Source organism: Pieris rapae, chromosome Z (assembly GCF_905147795.1).
Source record: "Pieris rapae chromosome Z, ilPieRapa1.1, whole genome shotgun sequence".
Classification (NCBI taxonomy): domain Eukaryota; kingdom Metazoa; phylum Arthropoda; class Insecta; order Lepidoptera; family Pieridae; genus Pieris; species Pieris rapae.
Window position 1 is genome coordinate 984,764 of NC_059534.1, and position 22,617 is coordinate 1,007,380.

Here is a 22,617-nt window from a genome sequence, read left to right on the forward strand (position 1 = left end):
AACGGAAATCCTCGGAACAGTGAGGTCGCTCTGTGAAGCCTGTGAAGTGCCCAGGAGACTTCTGTGCTTCTGGAAGGAGTTAGGCTGGCTAAATTAGCCAAAACGGACCAAATTTGAGTCTAGCTGCGGAAAATGAGTCCACCTACCTACCTACCTAGGGTCTAAAACTAGTTGAAACATACTTTAACAATTAGAACCATCCCTGATGAAGGCATATACATTACGATTACTTTTTTTACATACAAAATACTTCTTGAAAATCATAAATACAAAATATTTGTGTCGCAATAATTAATAACAAATTTGTTGATATCTTATCTGTAACACCAAAACAACATCCCACTGATAAGGTGTATAAAGGAAATCGCAAAAAATTATGTTTTCTTTATCCCATAATTCGATATAAGTATTTGAAGTTATACTTCTTTTGGCGCGATGGAGAAAAATGATGAGAGTGTATTTTTAAGAGGGCGCGCACACCAACACCTAAATTGGAAATTGGACATAGTTAGGTCTAGGTGGCATGGAAATCGATAACTAAATCGATAACTGGAGCAAAGCAAACAAAATATTATTTAATATTAAAGCAATAAAACAACACAAGTATTTTTTATCTTTATTTTACCCAAATCCAACATTGACATTGTTATTTCTAAACCATTTATTAAAATGTAATGGGATACTCATATATCGTATATGAAAACGAAATATGAAAACCCATACATGAAATAAACTAACTTTAAACTTCTACAACAAAGACCGTCTCTGTATAGACAGATTAACTGAATTAATTCAGATATTGGTGCTTAATGATCTGGATTCTCTTTCCTTTCAAAGGGGTAATAAGGATGGTCCTGCCAGAAACTAGGCAAAACAACGCGATAGTTTTTATTGAATTGACCTGAAAAAAAACAGTTGTATCAATCAACAATTAATACATACATATATATCTAAACGAATATTTAAGTTTTTTTTTCTTTCTTTATTTTACAAAATAATATAGTACAGTAATACCCCGACTTACGCTACCTCGACTTCGGAATACGCGGATAGCGCTCAGTCCCACCTATCGCGTAAGTCCGGGGTATTACTTTATATTACAATATGTTACATTAGAAAACCGCTGTGGTTTGTAATGAAGAAATGGAAGAAACGAGACTGGAATTGGAAAGATTTAGTGGACACGAACTAGTTTTATGTGAAATAAAAACAGAAATTGATAAATACGAGAAAGAGAAACATACTCTGCGTAGTTTTATCGAAGAAGTCGACGAGTCAAAGACGATCAATAAAGATTTAGAATACAACAATAAGTATGAAGATATAGTTTAAAAATTAATCGATTTGGCAAACGAGACCACCCAACAAAAATAGATTCATGTGTGATAGCTGTTTCTCTGATCTAGGCATATTTCTTTTTGATATTTCAGTTATAGCCATGCGCAATATTATAAGTGAATTGAATTCTCAGATTAATATAAATTGTATAGCATTAACAGTTTTTTTAATTGCCCTAAATAGCTGTGCACGTTGATTGTTTAAAGTTGGCATCATTGACTGTCATTTGTCACTTTCAAGATTTAAAAAGGCACTGACTCTATATTCATACAATTGATTATAAGTTATTCTCTTTTCATTTTAAAACAAAAAAATATGAGTTGCCTTGGGTGGATTGTGAATCTGTGGGGCTCTGGAGTCTGGGCTACGACGGGGAACTGCCCCGTAATAGATACGCGATAAAATACACTGACCAAAAGCAAGTGGGGGGGGGGGGGGATTCCCTCGTTCCGTTCGATAATAGCGCATCGCATGAGTTGATTAATCTCATTAAAAATTTCACCTATTGTTTTCAGTGGGAACTGAACCCTTTATTTGTATCTTTAAATACTCACTCAAAGTAACCATATCCGATTCGGACAGTTCAAAGTCAAATATGTTGATATTTTCTTCGTTCTTCTCTTTACCCATTGACTGTGGTATGGGCGAAATACCTCGTTGTACCTGTAACGAAATATTATTGTTATATATGCAATCTTGGCGCCAAAATAATCGCAATCATTGTGTAATGAACATATTGACGTAGGTCACATTTATCAAATGTCAATGTCAACAATGTTTGCCGCCGCGAAGTGACACTTCAAATATACTTCCTGACTGAGCTCGTAGTTCACGGCTATGCACAAATGGTTTTAGGTTTGTGCGCATTTAACACTTGCTCGTACGAAGGAAGACATCGTGAGGAAGCCTTAAACCCTAAGAAGGCTGATCACCTCCATTTCTCGTGAAATAAATACATAGGACCCGGACCTCAAAGGTTGTAGCGAGAACATCGTAATACCTTCGTACGAATGAAGATATCGTGAGGGAGCCTTAGGCTTAGTGGCTTAAATAAAAAATATCATTACAACCTGACAATGACTTTGATGTTTTTGTACGAAATTTAAACAAAGTCATAGACAACTATTTGAAATTTGTTACGAAATTTTCCCAACGCTATCATATCTATAATAAAAAAAATCAGTGGCAACCTTTTTAGGCCTGTGTGTATCTGTTTCATAATCGAATGTTTAATGTCCACATAGAAAGTTCATTAGTGCACAGCCGGGGATCGAACCTACGACACGACCTCTCTTAATACCATTGACAATTTTTATAGTTTAGATGAAGTAAAAAATCTTGCCATACCAAATAGCGAAGCACAATTTGGGGTACTGTCTTCTTATATTTCTCAGCCAGTTCCACCATTGTAACGTCATCAACCCTGGGTGGAGGTGGTACAGCAGACTTGTCAAATATCGAGCCAAATGGCATGAAAGCCATTAAAGCGATATTTTCCCGTTTTGTAAATTCAAGGATTTCATTTTGGGCCAAATTTAGGTTCACCTGAAACGGTTACAGAGTAATTTAGAGTTTAGCGAATCGTAATTCAGATATGGTTTTGTCAAACGACTACGGTCTATTGCTTTTGCAAGAAACATCAATTTGATGCTGTCAGGAGATGATCTACACTAGTATTACAGAGATGAATACTGAAATGATACTGAAAAATTCATTCATCACTATAATCCTAAATCGCTGATGAACAAAGGATTTAGATTGTGATTTAATTTAGTGTTAAGGTGTGAAGGCCAATAAAGAACTTCCTAAATGCTGTGGAAACCATTGACAATAGTGTAATGTTCCGGCAACTGGTTTCCAAAAATAGCTCTGACCTTCGTATTATTATTATTGTTAACAATTGGTCGGTTACGTTAAACGCTTTGAATCTGCGACATATATTTGTAATAGTCAAGGAAATATAAACTTTTTAAATACATACCTCAACCTGCAAAACAGCTGGTCGTATCTCACAATTCGATAGTAGACGCTCCATCTGACTTATGTTGAAGTTAGCAACACCTATGGACTTTGCGAGTCCGAGGCGTTTTGCTTCCTCCATGCCCTTCCAAGTGTCTAAATAGTCTATAATATCAAAGCTAGTGTCGTTCGGCTGAAAGCAAAGTAGTTGCTATGTAATATCTACTGAATGCTGTCTCCGACACTATCGACATATTTGTATGTTCGCAGAGTGAATTCACAGTAGCGATATTGTGTATTTTCTGTGTTTAATATTATATTTTATTAAATGATTCTCGATATTATCGTATTGTCTGTAAGGATAATGTATATATTTCTGTAATAAATAAATTAAAAATAAAATACATATATGTGGTGTCTTAGTCGTTTTTGTAAAACTATTTAGAAACTGCATTTCCACCTTTAATTATTTTCCTGCAACTCTTATAACATTCACAGTACATTCCAGAATATTTCACAAAATGTAGAATTTTTCCAATTAATTAAACTGGTTAATTAGCAGCAATATCTTGCTGATGGCCTGATGATCTTTCACAGCTTAGATCGAACTGTTTCCTGATGGGCTTAATGTTCCCCAAGAACCAAACAGGAATTATTGTAGCTGGTTTTAAGGTGTGACTTCATCGTTATACAATAATAATAATAATAATTAATTAATAATAATAATTTATTTATTTTTCTCCCTTAAACATTAACAATAATAATTAATAATACAGTGACGGTATTGGGAGACTAGGTTTCCAAACTAGGTAAGAACCTGTGATATGGATAACCAGGCTTCCACTCCATAATTTAAATAAAAGTAATTTAGTAAAAAAATAACATACCTTCAATGCAATTGGATTGCTTATCAGATACAAATCTACATAAGAAGTGTTCAGACGTGTCAGGGAACCTTGTAAAGCGTGTACAACATCTCTTTGTTCGTCCAAACCGAGCTGCAAATAATTGAAATTAATTATTTAAAATTCCCTCGTGGGTAGAGACTAGAGGCGGATTTAATATTGTCAAGGCTGTGAAGTCACCCTTTTAACAAACAAAATATCTTTATTCATCTAGGTAAACAAGTACACTTATGAACGTCAAAAAAATTAATTGTAAATTTACATTTACTAGCAGTTCGCAAGTGAAGGGCGTAGAGCGGGCAAGAAGAACTGGCAAGAAACTTTCCGCCACTCTTTTCAATCGCCAAGTTTTTAATACTAATTGTTTGAACTAGAGCAAATCAATCCCAAGGATAATTTCAGTATTCGTCACATTTTTAAAAAACTTTATTAATTAATTTAGGGCTTTGAATTTATTTTTATTGATAATTGTTTAATTTCGCTTAGGAGTTTGTTGTAAAAACGAATACAATTTCCATATAAGGAGTGGTTTATTTTCTGGAGCCTGGTTGGTCGCACACTCAAATTAGTTCTATTTCTCGTATTATACTGGTGAAAGTCATCATTTCTTTTAAAATCGTTTAAATTTCGTTCGTCGTTTTTGATTTTGATTTTGATCACTGATTGGGGGGCGAACTAGTTGTTTCACTCTAGAATATAGAAGTTTGCTACTACAAATTTAGAGTGATTAGTGAGAGAGAAATGTCATCGGAAATTTTTGTTGCAGACAACGGTTCTATCTGTAAAACATCAAAAACACCTCATGCAAGAGGCCTTTTTCATTTCTATGAAATGCCGTCCCAAATGCCGTCCCCAAAATCTGCGGCCCCAGGCTCCATCCTACTCAGCCTGCTGGTAAATCTAGTCTTGGCCAAAAGGCTTGGTTGACTTTAATTTCTGAGTACGTTGATCCGCTTGTTTGAAAATGAATCGTCAGAAACATGAAGATTAAAATTTAAGAAATGGATAGAAGAGACCAACACCTTGGGTTATACTGCGTCTGGTATATTATTAATAGAAGAAATTAAGAACTATTCTATCGGTTGCCAATTTAAATATTACCTTAGTAGTAATGAAGATCTGTTCCCTGGGTACATTTGATTTGAGGATCCCTTTTCCAACATCTTCTTCATTTTCATAGCCGGAGGCTGTGTCTATCATTCTAGAACAAAATATTTATTTTACAGAACAGGACCAGCAGGAGGATCATCTGATGCTAAATGATACCGCCCATGGACACTCAAAGGCAGAAGGCTCACTAGTGCGTTACTGTAAAGAATTGGTTCGCTCTTTGGAGGACGCTAAGTTGAATTGGTTCCGAAATACTGAAGTATTTATGGTTCCACATAGTGGTGGTGCAAAAGGTGCCTTAAAAACCCCAGGTGTGGAAGTGACGACGAGGTGATGCAGGTGGAATTTCGTATTCTTAACGTCCGATGGTGAAACTCAGCTGCAGATTAGTCCGAACAACTCCTCTAAATATAGATTAAACAAACTAGGGGATTTGATTGCCAAATACTTTATTGTACCTTCTCATGATAAGACATTAGTTTTTCAGAAAATAAATCTATTATTATGTATAATATTTTAAATTTGTGGTATACAAAAATCATTATTTAAATATCAAGTAACAAACTGTAATGCAATAGTATTTAAACTGTATGACAATACTTCACAAACTCTGAATCGGATATTAACTCGTTAGCTCATTATCAAGTTGGAAAATTTTCCGTGATTCTTTTTATTTATATATAGCTAATGATAGAATGCATAATATATTTTTATTTATTTATAGCCTTATATCAGAATACAAAATATACACATTATAGCTATTGTTCTTGTTAATCTACGATAACTGATTCTGTGTACCCAGGGGCAAAGGCCACCCCATTTTTATTAGTGTTAAAATTTAAATTTGAAATGTCATGACAATCTTCGAATGATCTGGCACTATTGGTAAGTATATAGTCGACCTAATTTTTAAATAATAATATATAAAAAGGTTCAAACATTTACGATAGGACAAGTCAATAAAATATATTATATATATTTAGCTAAGTAATACCTAATTCGCCTGCGCTGTATGATGGTGTGAGGGTATTTGGAGAGTGTTAATGATGCAGGTTTAGTGCTAAAAGTCAAGCTTTAAATAATGGTCGCTCATCTTGGTTGAAAGAATCAGGTACAGTAAGAGATATATAATGAAAAACCTTATAGAAGTAGCAAATAGAGTATCATTAAAGGCCCTACTTGCCAGCCTTCTCGTCAGCCTCATGTCGCATAAAACATACCTATATCCAGCATTGAGCGCCCAAGTCACAGGATTCTCCACTTCTTCGTCTTGTTCATGTCCGTTCTGAAATAAATGGAAGAAATCTTGTGAAAGGTTAGTTAGAGTTTTGCAATTTTTTTTCTTACTTCCAAACACTTCCTTGTTTCTGTAAGACAGTTCATCAAAAAATATTTCAAATATCAAATTAAATTTTGTCGCATAATATTTGAAACGAAAATGAACGCTCAAAAAGCTGTGGAGGAAGGTGCTTCTCTCCCTTCGACCTAAAGGTATTAGGAGGATATTCACATGTGTCATGAGAACTTAGAATGCCAACCAGATCCATGCAGGTCCTTCTGCAGCGGCAACATCTCAGCACACTGCCGAGGGGACTTTTACGAAGACGCATGGGTCCGCCAAGCGTAATTTACAATCTAAATGCATTACTATGCAGGAATAATGATAATAATAATAGCAAATAACACAGCATGGTATCTTAAACTCGGCGAAAGATCTCCATGGAGTAATTTTTCATCATTTTTATCGTTAATCTAGTAACAGGACACAGGTGAGATAGGCTTATACTCAGTGTTAACTTACTTCGTCAAAGCCAATCGTCCCTAATCCAATAGCAGGCATGAAATTTCCATCATTCAAAGGTATCCTTGGGGCTTTTCCGCCATCGGAGTCGCATATCTGTAAAGAAACAGAATTCTTAAACTTTGCATCTTTCTGGAGATTTTATATAATTCTCCAATAAATTATAATTTTAGTAGTTTTTTTTAAAGAAGACAATCCTATAAAAAGTGGATATACAAGTAGTCTTCTTTATAAAACTGTGGGAATTACTCAATATCTGGAGCCACTCTGGTGCATGGACCTGGATTGAATCATCTGGACGATGGAGATTCGTTTAAATATTTGTCTTGGGGATGGTGGGGTGCAAATCAAGATGGCCTTAGCCTTACGAGGGCTGATTAACTAGAGTCTTCAGGTACTCCAGATTATGAACAGCCAATGTCCTTGATACTAAGCGCCAGAATCTGTCGCAATTCCCGCTGAACATAGATTTTAGCTATGAGTTCACAGTATCGATATTGTGTATCTTCTATGACTACGTATATATATGTGTATGGTGTGAATTTAAAAATACTTACAATATAATTGAAATTTAAAAGAATTAACACCAATGGTAGCATGTTCATTGTACGAGGTTTAGCTTGATACTAATACTGAACAACATAGGGCTGTTACATTTACATATGTTTTATATGTTTCCAGTGTTTATTTTTGCACTTTTTGCTGGAAATTTGATAAAAGATGATAGGGTTCAAACATTTATTGAAATTGTTTGAATTTAATTTTTGTTTTGAAAATTTACATACTGTTTCGTTAACAATATCCTAGTAATTCCTCAAAAAGTATAATTTATGTTTCTTAAACTGATTATTTTTAATTATTAAAATTATATGGCGTAAACTTTGGGGAATACAGCGCCCTCTAATTTTTGTTTTCGTTTATATTTCCAAGATCTCGATCAGGGTTTTAATGAACGGAAGCTGCAGATGGCGAAAGGCTCCAAAATTTCGAGGCTATTCAACTTGACCTGGTCCGACTGAGAAGATTGAAGACAAACTACTTCCAGCATTACTATAACTGCAGTTGCCTTGGCATCAAAATGACTAGGTAAGATATCAGGAAAGAAAACTCTTCAAAGAACATGGAATTGGACTGTTCTCATCCACGACCCAAAACTAATAGCTGCCATTTTTATTTATCGATGTGGGCGCAAAAAGTTTGTACTTTACTCTTCAAAGGCACGGTTAAGGGAATAGGGACTATTTGTATGGCCGTGTATTGGAGATCCATTATGTATGATCTCCATTTTCGGTGTTCTGTCGCGTTCTAAAAACAAATGACAAAAATATTCTTTTTTACCAATGATCTTTTGTTTTTGTTCAGCTCCTCCATCCATGGACCGATTTGCATGGTCGACGTGTGAAATGATTTGTATGTTTTGCAACCAGCTCCAAGGAAAAGGGATTTGTTATCAGACTTATAGATTTTGATTAATTAACTAAAATATCTGATCGATTCCCATCATTGACTAAATGAAAATAAAACTTCCAACATTTTTATATCGAGATAAATTATTTCACTTTTGATAATCATACAAACCTCTTTCTTTTAACATACTTTACATGTACCAAAATATTGTGTCAAATAATTCCTATATTATATTATTAATAATAATATATTATGTCTTTTAAAATAATATAAAATCTTATAACGTTTCATGTAATAACGAATAATATTATCTATCTGGACCGATCCTGTTCAGTTGTTGTTGTTTTCAGGTGTTTTTGTGATGTAAATTATTCGCATTTTAGTAACTGCTCCAGGTTATAGGATCTAAATCTAGATAGAATCAGATTAATAGTTTTACGGTATTAACTGAAAAGTTTCAGAAAAAAATTCGCGCTCAGAGGTTGGTTGATTTTTTTAATATTCGCTGACAGCCCTAAATTTATTATATGTTACCTTGAAAAAATTCTAAGATTTGTGTTGAGTTCCGGCTACACATTTAATGTTTGTTTGTATGGGAGACTTTTTTAGATATTGACGAAGACAAGATTAGTTTGAAGTGGAAAATTTGATTTCTAATCGTGTATTCTATCTTCAAACTGATAGTATATTTGATTGAACAGGCTCCAAAACTAAAGAACATGTTTTTTTTAATCATGACAATCCTTAATCCCTGATGAACATAGACTATAAATCACGATTGTGTATAGGTATAAAGACCAATAAAGCTATTTAATGCTGCAAAAACTATTGACAATAGAGCAATGTTTCACAATAGACATTATCTACATATAATAATTATGTTTAACTAATTTAAAAGTTTATCTACCGAAAGCTGCACAACCTGCTTCCGAATAAATTCGGGTGGAGTGCAGCTAGTGATATTGAGTCCAAAACTGGAGCAATTCCAATGATTCTTTCAACATAAGACACACTAAATCCCTGGTGAATATTTGCTATAAATTTCGAAAGTGTAACCCAAGGTGTGAAGACTAATAAAGACTTCTAAATGGAAAGGAAACAATTGACAATAGTGCGAATTTTACAGATAATATAAATCATATATTATATAATGATATATTTTGATAATTTCGTGGTCTTTATTGTACAATAGAAACATAGGTTTTCAGATTTTTGTATATGTCTCATGATTTGTCAATCAGGCAAGAAAGTGATCAGCCTGCAGTGGCCGTCACACGCCTTCGACCTTTTTGCTTCACGGTTTACTCACGTTGTTTTCGAGCGAATACTAAATGCTCACATAGAAAAAAAGTCTATTGGTGCAGCCAGGGTATTAATTAGGAAAGGTTTTTTTCGATTCTCTAGGAGACAACTGCGCCTAACTACGGCTAATGTTTTCATGTGCACTACTGTTATAGTTCCTGTATGCAGACTGATTCTCTGTTGGTTTGGGGCAAGAGTATTAAATTAAAAGTACTTCTGTTACTGCCTAGTTTCTATCGATTTTTTTGTATAATAATAAAAAGTCTTAATTCATTTTTTTCAAAGTGTAAGATTTGGAACCCTTTTAAGTAAAAATACCTGTGTTAGGGTTACCAGCTCTTTCATAACAAACTAAAATACTTAAAATAATGACATTATTTAACCTTTTTAAATTAATAACTAAGCGATTGTAGTTAGTTTTAACAGGCCCACTTCACGCTTCAAATTTGTACACTGTCAACACAGGCGACGTGATTCAAAGTGGCGTAGCTATTTGAAATTAAGTGTATACTGTATAGTACTAAGATGGTGGATTGACATTAAACAAACAATTTGTCTATGTATACTTGTTGGTTATCAATTTCAACATTTTTTATTCAACGATTTTCATGAAATTTAGTATACCTAAGGGGGGTTTCGGGGGCGATACATCTATCGATCGGAATCATTTCTAGAAAATGTCATTTTATTCGTGTTTTATCAACTTAAACATAGAATTGCTCGTTTAAAGATGTCAGTCAAATAAAAACTTAAATTTGAATATATTTATCTTTATTCGATAATTATATTCATATTTCATCATTTTATAAGTTTGTAATTTGTATTTAAATATAATTTTCAAAATACACAATTTATAAAAATAAAAAAAATGCCGAGCTAGGCTCAGTCATCCAGGTACTGTGTAAATAACACGTCAAAATTTAAACGCCTGTAAAGATCGCGTAACATTAATCTAATCGATATTTATTGTAATTAATAGATATCGTTCGAAATTATATTACTAGTTGTAAGGATTTTATTTCAATAGTACCTATTTAGTGGTGGATAATACTGTGATCAATTAATGATCACTCTCTTTACTTAATTTTATTCCTACGTTTTTTTTTGTCCGTGTCTCAATTATCAATAACAAATTTTTTGATACCTTATCAATACCACGAAACCAACATCCCACTGATAAGGGGTACGAGGAAAACGCTAGGTAAACATAAATATTTTTAAACCCGAAAATATTATTAAATGTCAGGGCCAGTGAATATAAAAAATTATATTACTTTAATTATTACTAGTACAATAATTATACTTAACGAAATAAGAAAATTAAATACCCGATATGAGGTGCACGATCAATAATCTATAGAATTATTATTACAGTGTAACCTCTATATAACAACTCAGAAGGTAATTTGTACATGGTGTTATATGGAGTTAACATATTCGTTAAATGGATAGAAGAAAAATTTGAATTGGAAAAAGAAACCGTTTATCTCAGACTAGTGTTAGTAGTTATATTAAAAAAAGAATCTTATTTGAATGCTATTGTGTATACCTAGTCTAATATGTCTGACGTCTTTTGATGCACCAGTAATTTGTGATACACGCAATAGAAAAGAAAGAACATAAGTGATGTTGAAAAATCTTATCACCAAGATAATATAAATTAAAACATTTTAATCACACAATGATTTTCTTTTACTAGCCATATTTACAGTTTGAAAGTAGATGAGCAACTAAGAATATAATAACGTATATAAAATCCATGACTCCTTGTCATGGTCAACAACATCCTAGAAATCTCAATCAGTAAACAAAAGAACAAAATTCTTAGAAAGTTCGTATACATGATGCCGGCAGTCGAGTTTATAAATTCAATTCTAGTCATTATTAAGAGTCGGTGTAATGTTATGTAGAGTGTATCATTGCATGGAGGACAAGCTAAACCAACCAAATCCAAATGCATTCCAGGCTTTAGGGAGTTTTTCGTTATTGCAGTAATAATAATAATAATCTTTATTTTGCAGTGGACTGTACATGGAGTTAACATGTAGTTGAGATTTTGCCGGACCGATATGAAGCATCCAATCAAAAATCAATCTTCCTTTTATGGTGATGCGTCATTGGGGTGCAGGTATTGGTGCGATGGATAGTAACATATTTGTAAATATTTTTTTATTCTTATTTATTTATTACAGAAACACATTTTTTGGAAACCAAAAATATGTGCTGAAACATTTATGTCTTTGTGGTATATATGGGACTATCCGTTCCATAGAGAATTCTCATCATCAAAATAGGTTTAGTATTTTTTTGAGATATCGTTATCCACGCTAGGGACTGCTTGTATAATAAGGTAAATAAAAGACAAATTACTTTTATTATTATTATTTCTCGTGTATCAGATTAAACATTTAAATGAAATTATTTATAAAAGCGCTATCTAGCGGTGTCTCAGTCAATATCAAGATTGGCGCCATTTTTCCATTTAAGAAGCGATTCGGGCATGTCAATGAAGAACTCCTTTTCCTGCTTTTCGAAGGGATAATTCGTGTACTCCTGCCAGAAAATAGGCACATCCGATCGGTAACCGCAATCGAATTTTTCTAAAATGGCAACATCGCCGCTGTCAATGTCAAAGTCAAAAATTGACGCGTTCTCCAGTATACGGGTCTTTGTCAGTGACTTTGGGATTGTAGCTATACCTCGCTGATACTGAAATAAATAATTTATTATCTATTATAAAGACTATAATGAAATGTAGACTTTAATGACTGTTATATGGAAAGGACCAAGGGAAAGAGGGAGAAGAGGGCGCCTCAAAGAAGGTAGAAGAAATATAATAGAAGGAAGAATTGGAAATCATAGGGGCTTTTATTATTAATTATAATAATTACAAGAAGAATATTATTAATTAAAGATACAGTTTTGGGGAGTTTGCCTCAGATTTCTGAATCTGTTACATGATCATTTTAAAATCTAATAGGCAAGGTGATCAGCCTCCAGTGCCTGACGTCGTCGACTTTTTGACTCTAAGACGTGTCGGTTTCCTCACGATGTTTTCCTTCACCTGTTTCGTTAACAATATCCTAGTAATTCCTCAAAAAGTATAATTTATGTTTCTTAAACTGATTATTTTTAATTATTAAAATTATATGGCGTAAACTTTGGGGAATACAGCGCCCTCTAATTTTTGTTTTCGTTTATATTTCCAAGATCTCGATCAGGGTTTTAATGAACGGAAGCTGCAGATGGCGGAAGGCTCCAAAATTTCGAGGCTATTCAACTTGACCTGGTCCGACTGAGAAGATTGAAGACAAACTACTTCCAGCATTACTATAACTGCAGTTGCCTTGGCATCAAAATGACTAGGTAAGATATCAGGAAAGAAAACTCTTCAAAGAACATGGAATGGAACATGGACTGTTCTCATCCACGACCCAAAACTAATAGCTGCCATTTTTATTTATCGATGTGGGCGCAAAAAGTTTGTACTTTACTCTTCAAAGGCACGGTTAAGGGAATAGGGACTATTTGTATGGCCGTGTATTGGAGATCCATTATGTATGATCTCCATTTTCGGTGTTCTGTCGCGTTCTAAAAACAAATGACAAAAATATTCTTTTTTACCAATGATCTTTTGTTTTTGTTCAGCTCCTCCATCCATGGACCGATTTGCATGGTCGACGTGTGAAATGATTTGTATGTTTTGCAACCAGCTCCAAGGAAAAGGGATTTGTTATCAGACTTATAGATTTTGATTAATTAACTAAAATATCTGATCAATTCCCATCATTGACTAAATGAAAATAAAACTTCTAACATTTTTATATCGAGATAAATTATTTCACTTTTGATAATCATACAAACCTCTTTCTTTTAACATACTTTACATGTACCAAAATATTGTGTCAAATAATTCCTATATTATATTATTAATAATAATATATTATGTCTTTTAAAATAATATAAAATCTTATAACGTTTCATGTAATAACGAATAATATTATCTATCTGGACCGATCCTGTTCAGTTGTTGTTGTTTTCAGGTGTTTTTGTGATGTAAATTATTCGCATTTTAGTAACTGCTCCAGGTTATAGGATCTAAATCTAGATAGAATCAGATTAATAGTTTTACGGTATTAACTGAAAAGTTTCAGAAAAAAATTCGCGCTCAGAGGTTGGTTGATTTTTTTAATATTCGCTGACAGCCCTAAATTTATTATATGTTACCTTGAAAAAATTCTAAGATTTGTGTTGAGTTCCGGCTACACATTTAATGTTTGTTTGTATGGGAGACTTTTTTAGATATTGACGAAGACAAGATTAGTTTGAAGTGGAAAATTTGATTTCTAATCGTGTATTCTATCTTCAAACTGATAGTATATTTGATTGAACAGGCTCCAAAACTAAAGAACATGTTTTTTTTAATCATGACAATCCTTAATCCCTGATGAACATAGACTATAAATCACGATTGTGTATAGGTATAAAGACCAATAAAGCTATTTAATGCTGCAAAAACTATTGACAATAGAGCAATGTTTCACAATAGACATTATCTACATATAATAATTATGTTTAACTAATTTAAAAGTTTATCTACCGAAAGCTGCACAACCTGCTTCCGAATAAATTCGGGTGGAGTGCAGCTAGTGATATTGAGTCCAAAACTGGAGCAATTCCAATGATTCTTTCAACATAAGACACACTAAATCCCTGGTGAATATTTGCTATAAATTTCGAAAGTGTAACCCAAGGTGTGAAGACTAATAAAGACTTCTAAATGGAAAGGAAACAATTGACAATAGTGCGAATTTTACAGATAATATAAATCATATATTATATAATGATATATTTTGATAATTTCGTGGTCTTTATTGTACAATAGAAACATAGGTTTTCAGATTTTTGTATATGTCTCATGATTTGTCAATCAGGCAAGAAAGTGATCAGCCTGCAGTGGCCGTCACACGCCTTCGACCTTTTTGCTTCACGGTTTACTCACGTTGTTTTCGAGCGAATACTAAATGCTCACATAGAAAAAAAGTCTATTGGTGCAGCCAGGGTATTAATTAGGAAAGGTTTTTTTCGATTCTCTAGGAGACAACTGCGCCTAACTACGGCTAATGTTTTCATGTGCACTACTGTTATAGTTCCTGTATGCAGACTGATTCTCTGTTGGTTTGGGGCAAGAGTATTAAATTAAAAGTACTTCTGTTACTGCCTAGTTTCTATCGATTTTTTTGTATAATAATAAAAAGTCTTAATTCATTTTTTTCAAAGTGTAAGATTTGGAACCCTTTTAAGTAAAAATACCTGTGTTAGGGTTACCAGCTCTTTCATAACAAACTAAAATACTTAAAATAATGACATTATTTAACCTTTTTAAATTAATAACTAAGCGATTGTAGTTAGTTTTAACAGGCCCACTTCACGCTTCAAATTTGTACACTGTCAACACAGGCGACGTGATTCAAAGTGGCGTAGCTATTTGAAATTAAGTGTATACTGTATAGTACTAAGATGGTGGATTGACATTAAACAAACAATTTGTCTATGTATACTTGTTGGTTATCAATTTCAACATTTTTTATTCAACGATTTTCATGAAATTTAGTATACCTAAGGGGGGTTTCGGGGGCGATACATCTATCGATCGGAATCATTTCTAGAAAATGTCATTTTATTCGTGTTTTATCAACTTAAACATAGAATTGCTCGTTTAAAGATGTCAGTCAAATAAAAACTTAAATTTGAATATATTTATCTTTATTCGATAATTATATTCATATTTCATCATTTTATAAGTTTGTAATTTGTATTTAAATATAATTTTCAAAATACACAATTTATAAAAATAAAAAAAATGCCGAGCTAGGCTCAGTCATCCAGGTACTGTGTAAATAACACGTCAAAATTTAAACGCCTGTAAAGATCGCGTAACATTAATCTAATCGATATTTATTGTAATTAATAGATATCGTTCGAAATTATATTACTAGTTGTAAGGATTTTATTTCAATAGTACCTATTTAGTGGTGGATAATACTGTGATCAATTAATGATCACTCTCTTTACTTAATTTTATTCCTACGTTTTTTTTTGTCCGTGTCTCAATTATCAATAACAAATTTTTTGATACCTTATCAATACCACGAAACCAACATCCCACTGATAAGGGGTACGAGGAAAACGCTAGGTAAACATAAATATTTTTAAACCCGAAAATATTATTAAATGTCAGGGCCAGTGAATATAAAAAATTATATTACTTTAATTATTACTAGTACAATAATTATACTTAACGAAATAAGAAAATTAAATACCCGATATGAGGTGCACGATCAATAATCTATAGAATTATTATTACAGTGTAACCTCTATATAACAACTCAGAAGGTAATTTGTACATGGTGTTATATGGAGTTAACATATTCGTTAAATGGATAGAAGAAAAATTTGAATTGGAAAAAGAAACCGTTTATCTCAGACTAGTGTTAGTAGTTATATTAAAAAAAGAATCTTATTTGAATGCTATTGTGTATACCTAGTCTAATATGTCTGACGTCTTTTGATGCACCAGTAATTTGTGATACACGCAATAGAAAAGAAAGAACATAAGTGATGTTGAAAAATCTTATCACCAAGATAATATAAATTAAAACATTTTAATCACACAATGATTTTCTTTTACTAGCCATATTTACAGTTTGAAAGTAGATGAGCAACTAAGAATATAATAACGTATATAAAATCCATGACTCCTTGTCATGGTCAACAACATCCTAGAAATCTCAATCAGTAAACAAAAGAACAAAATTCTTAGAAAGTTCGTATACATGATGCCGGCAGTCGAGTTTATAAATTCAATTCTAGTCATTATTAAGAGTCGGTGTAATGTTATGTAGAGTGTATCATTGCATGGAGGACAAGCTAAACCAACCAAATCCAAATGCATTCCAGGCTTTAGGGAGTTTTTCGTTATTGCAGTAATAATAATAATAATCTTTATTTTGCAGTGGACTGTACATGGAGTTAACATGTAGTTGAGATTTTGCCGGACCGATATGAAGCATCCAATCAAAAATCAATCTTCCTTTTATGGTGATGCGTCATTGGGGTGCAGGTATTGGTGCGATGGATAGTAACATATTTGTAAATATTTTTTTATTCTTATTTATTTATTACAGAAACACATTTTTTGGAAACCAAAAATATGTGCTGAAACATTTATGTCTTTGTGGTATATATGGGACTATCCGTTCCATAGAGAATTCTCATCATCAAAATAGGTTTAGTATTTTTTTGAGATATCGTTATCCACGCTAGGGACTGCTTGTATAATAAGGTAAATAAAAGACAAATTACTTTTATTATTATTATTTCTCGTGTATCAGATTAAACATTTAAATGAAATTATTTATAAAAGCGCTATCTAGCGGTGTCTCAGTCAATATCAAGATTGGCGCCATTTTTCCATTTAAGAAGCGATTCGGGCATGTCAATGAAGAACTCCTTTTCCTGCTTTTCGAAGGGATAATTCGTGTACTCCTGCCAGAAAATAGGCACATCCGATCGGTAACCGCAATCGAATTTTTCTAAAATGGCAACATCGCCGCTGTCAATGTCAAAGTCAAAAATTGACGCGTTCTCCAGTATACGGGTCTTTGTCAGTGACTTTGGGATTGTAGCTATACCTCGCTGATACTGAAATAAATAATTTATTATCTATTATAAAGACTATAATGAAATGTAGACTTTAATGACTGTTATATGGAAAGGACCAAGGGAAAGAGGGAGAAGAGGGCGCCTCAAAGAAGGTAGAAGAAATATAATAGAAGGAAGAATTGGAAATCATAGGGGCTTTTATTATTAATTATAATAATTACAAGAAGAATATTATTAATTAAAGATACAGTTTTGGGGAGTTTGCCTCAGATTTCTGAATCTGTTACATGATCATTTTAAAATCTAATAGGCAAGGTGATCAGCCTCCAGTGCCTGACGTCGTCGACTTTTTGACTCTAAGACGTGTCGGTTTCCTCACGATGTTTTCCTTCACCGTTCGAGCAAATGTTAAATGCACATATAGAAAGAAAATCCATTGGTGCACAGCCGGGGATCGAACCTACGACCTCAGGTAAGGGAGTCGCACACTGTTGCTAGACCAACACTGCTCATATTATATTTTCATTTATATTCATAATTACCTAATTAGCTAAAGCTAAATCTCTAGATCTAATGACTTATTGATCTAATAAACAAGAAGATGATTAGCAGCCTGTGACACACGTCGTTTTGGCTAAAGCAAGCCGGATTCCTATCGATGTTTTCTTTTGTACAAGCGAATGTGAAATGCGCATTGAGAGTCCATTGGTGCACAGCCATGGTTCCTCTGTTCTGATGAGAGAGATTTACTTACCAAAAATCTCAATACAAGCTGTGTGACCGTCTTATTATACTTCCGTCCCATTTCGACTAAACATGGGTCGTCCGGTTTAGGTGCTGGTGCGTCGGTGGCATATGATCGCGTCAAGGATCCGAACGAGGAGTACGATACTACGAGTATATTTTGAGCCTTGCAAAAGGACACTAACTCTTTTTCAAGTAGGTTAATCGTTACCTGAAATAATAGTATTATTCACTATTTTAACATGTTCCTGTACTTGCGCTGAATTTTTCTTCATAGAACAGAAGTTAAACGGCCAGAGAGGTTCATCTGTTGTAAAGTGATACCACGGAGACTTTTAATGCCAGAGGGCTCGCAGGTGCGTTGCCGGCCTTTATAGTCTGTATATAGCTAGTCCCACATAGTGGTGGAGCAAACTGTTTTAAAACGCTCAATGGTGGAAGGGACGTTGAGGTGATGCGGATGAACTCTCTCCATGGTATATATGTATAAATACGATTGCTGGAAATATATTGGAGATGAATTTATAGCCAAGAAATTAATCAAGAATGGCTACAAATTCAACCTTGGCACTCCCATAACCTGGGGGAGTCCTTATCACACTAACATATGGTAGTGAATTGGCGTGGCGAAATGAGAGCTTTAAGATATATGAGTGGTGTAACATTTCGTGATGGGATAAGGGATTATGGTTCTTCAGTAGTGTGGGTTGAAAGAAGAGCAGACAACCCTTGTTAAAGGGAGCTCTTTGGAGATTTGGCTATGAATGAATGAAGCCTTACAAGTTGGATATGCATGGCAACCGTGGACAACGAGGTCTTGGAACAAATCCAGGAGGTACGAGAGAAGAGATAGTTACAAAATGACGAGTGTGGTGAATGACATAAAAATGGATGAAGCGAGAGAGGCCGTAGCAAGTGGAGATCCGTGGTTTCTGCTTACCCGTGGAAATGGCGCGATAAATAAATATTCCATAACAAAAATTTCCCGAGTCAGTATTAATTTAAAATAATCTAGAAATCCTAAAAGTCTATACGGGGTGATCAGCCTTTCTGTCATTACATCACCTTCCATCGTTCCACAAATGAGAATTTTAAGGCAGATTTGCATCACACTATGTGTACCGTCTGCCAGCTGAAGTATTCCGAACCAATGAGACTTAGGGTAATTAAAAGGCAGGTAATGCGCGAACCCTTTAGCATCCCACCATCAAGTGGGGCTCCAGCCGTTTTCCCCTGTTCTATAATTCCTTTAACATTACCTGTATCTGATTAACTGCTGGTTTAATTTCACAGTTAGCAAGCAAACGTTTTAACTGTCCCAAGTTGAAGTTAGACACACCGATGGACTTAACTAAACCATTTTTCATGGCATTCTCCAGGCCCCGATACGTCTCGAGGTAGTCAATTTTCTCATCCACGCCATTTATCTGTAATATTATAAATTCGTGATGGTTATCACAATACAAAAGTACAATTGTGTCTAAAAATTGTGTTTTTAAAAACTAAATGGAAAGGTAAAAAGGGCACCGCAGAGAAAGTATATAAGATGAATATCAGCAGGTTTACATAATATAAAGACATGTTATATATGTAGATAAAGACATGGAATAAAAGTTAGGAGGAAACTGGGGATCTTTATTATCTCGTTTAGTAATTTTTGGGATCCATTGTCAGTGCCTGCACCTGGTCCGGTCAGGTCAAACAGGCGGAACCTGTTCCAAGACAATTTTTAACCCGCCTCAGTCTGCACGTGGAAGTCCACAACCGACGCAGTAATTCCTGTTATCAGTGCTAGCAAGTTTTCCAGTTTCTACAAGTTTGTCTGTCTACCAATTTCTTTGAAACTAAATAAATAATAATTATTGAATATGTGTGTATTTTTATTTAACTTACATCCATAGATATAGGCCAATGTATAAGGACTAAGTCTATATAATCTAGACCTAATCTTCTTAGAGACGCTTCGATAGAGGCATAGGCGTCATCTGTTCTGTGGTTGTGTTGCCATACCTGAAAAAAGTGCATTTCAGTAGTCTGACTTTATCTAGCATACTGAATGTTAGTCATTTGACTCGCAGATAGTCAATTAGACTCCTAAAAAGTCATTTGACTCACAAATAGTCAACTGACTAGCAGTTAGCGAATTGACCGACAGTTAGTCTAACTGAGTCGCGTAAATTGATCGTAGTTCACAAACTCGCTTGAACACATTAATTTCACGGCGTACAGGCATACAAATTTATATTTTACAAATCCTTACCTTGGTAGTCACAAAAACATCTTCTCTTCGCACAACACCTTCATCTATCTTTTTCTTTATAACATAGCCGACTTCCGGTTCCATTCTATAAAAGTGCGCGGTATCAAAGTGTCGGTAACCTATGTCTATGGCGTACAACATGGCGTCGACCAGTTTAGGCGCATCGCAGACTTTGAATTCTAACTGAAAAAAAAAATAATATTTTCCTTGACGATTGTACGAGTACTGGGGCGTGAAAGAGACAACATTAACATTATATATGTATATATAACCCGCCAAAACGCTGAAGAAGTTGGCTTGCACACGTAAGCAAACGTCAAGCGGCCAGTCTCGTTTAGCGTTTTGGCGGGTTTTTTGAGATATGACAATTAGATTTTTAAGTTTTATAAATATCTTTAAAACTACATTATACAATCTGAAATGTTAAGAACGGTCAAGATATTTGTAAATAACATTTATTTTTACACTTGCGAAATTAATTTAATAGCGGTATTAGTACTGTCCACTGACCACTAGAAGATACGGCCTTAGCAAATATAATTAGAAATTTGTTGAAGGTACCTTCTCATCAAGACCCAGCCATGTGCCGAACCCAAGAGCCGGAATCTCCTTACCATTGTTAAGTTTAAAGTTCGGTATGGTCACCTGAAATTTTAAAACTCTAGATGACACAATTCTCATTTTTTTGTGAGCGAAATGATAAAAAAAATATTGTTTAGCGCCATCTGTGGGTTAAAAGCAGCTTCACTGTTTATTGTTTATATATTATTCCTAATAACGATTTAACATACTTAATATATATATAATTCAGTTACATGCAGTATAATTAATATGTATGCACGGGATTGAACCTTCGACCTCAGGAACTCTCCGGACCCTCAGGACCTCACTAAGCTAACTGCTATAATTTTGTAAAATATTAAATTCTGCATTTCGTATTATGCCCAAGAGATGGAGTTTTATATTACCACGCATTAATTAAATTTCTTAAATATATATTATAATTATAAAATCGACATATCATTAAAGTATTAATTTTAATATAATTGTCATTATTACCGAAATGTTTATATTGTGTATGCAAACGATTTTGACATTTTATAATGTATGACTCGGTATGGACACTTAAAAACCATTTCACATTTCTAAACAAGAGATAGCTTCAAGGTCAGTCCTTAATCAAATTTTAAAGAAAAATGTATTTTAAACCACACACATAAAGTCTAAAATCAAATATACAAAGCAATTCACCCCAAACAAGTTTCTTGAGCGTGTAATAATAATATAATAATACAAATTTAGTGGTATTTCGAATTACCAAAGTTTTGAAATATAATTCGTTGGGCGAGCGATGTTTTGAGAAATAAATAACTATGATTATAATTTCTAATAAAAAGCTAAAGCTAGATATAGTTGTTTTTAAAATAAAAACAACTCAGAGTCGTTAATTAGTTAATAACTCCTTGGGTCTTTAAGCGTCTTTTATTCAGTACTAATGTTTTAGATAAGATTTTTTTTTAGAAAATTAGATAAAACTAACCTTTGCCATGACGTCCACAGTTCACAAGATTACGAATTGTACTAAAACTACTGATCGGATGAGCCGGAGTGCATGCAGTGCGTCTACTGTAAATGCGGAGAATATTTTTTTTAATACCGAGAGTTTTAACTTGCCAACACTCTCTGTCTTCTTTGCCGATGAGTAAGTAGCGACGCCAACAGGCTCGAATTTAATGACGTGGAATAAGTGATACCATTATGATCCTATGTTCCAAAATAAACGTATTTTATTTTATTTTTTATTTTTTTTTATGTAATTTACTGATTTCATACAAATTTATATAATTTTTTTTTATAATTTCATATAAATAATTTGAAAGTATCATACTTTGATACTAAAGATATGTCAAATTATTTATTAATATAACAAAAAGAGTGTGTGTATGTACACAAGTTAGAATACTTCTTTGGCGTATGGAAAAAAAACTAAAATGCAGTAGTCATTAACGATAAACATTAAAATTAATCAAAAAGATTATATTTATTGAAATAAATAAATGATTAGTAACTACTATCACCATCGTATATGAAATTGATTTAAAAACACCAAAATAATATTTATTTAT

At 33.5% G+C, this 22,617-nt stretch overlaps 2 protein-coding genes across 2 annotated transcripts; both read right to left on the reverse strand.

Annotated features, from left to right (window-relative positions):
- Positions 1–604: 604 nt before the first annotated feature.
- LOC110993404 (aldo-keto reductase AKR2E4-like) lies at positions 605–7,787 on the reverse strand. Its single transcript, XM_022259660.2, has 9 exons — positions 7,671–7,787; positions 7,114–7,209; positions 6,533–6,597; positions 5,304–5,403; positions 4,185–4,295; positions 3,320–3,490; positions 2,686–2,883; positions 1,893–2,001; positions 605–901 (listed from the first exon to the last, which is right to left on the reverse strand). Exons 1-9 carry the CDS (start codon positions 7,716–7,718, stop codon positions 807–809), a joined length of 993 nt encoding a protein of 330 aa, XP_022115352.1. The 5' UTR covers positions 7,719–7,787; the 3' UTR covers positions 605–806.
- A 9,396-nt stretch (positions 7,788–17,183) lies between these two features.
- On the reverse strand, positions 17,184–22,175 carry LOC110993396 (aldo-keto reductase AKR2E4). The gene is made up of 7 exons (XM_022259653.2): positions 22,032–22,175; positions 21,053–21,136; positions 20,492–20,674; positions 20,125–20,241; positions 19,491–19,658; positions 18,242–18,442; positions 17,184–17,526 (listed from the first exon to the last, which is right to left on the reverse strand). The coding sequence occupies exons 1-7, from the start codon at positions 22,038–22,040 to the stop codon at positions 17,266–17,268; spliced, it is 1,023 nt and encodes a 340-aa protein (XP_022115345.2). The 5' UTR covers positions 22,041–22,175; the 3' UTR covers positions 17,184–17,265.
- Between the last annotated feature and the right edge of the window lie 442 nt (positions 22,176–22,617).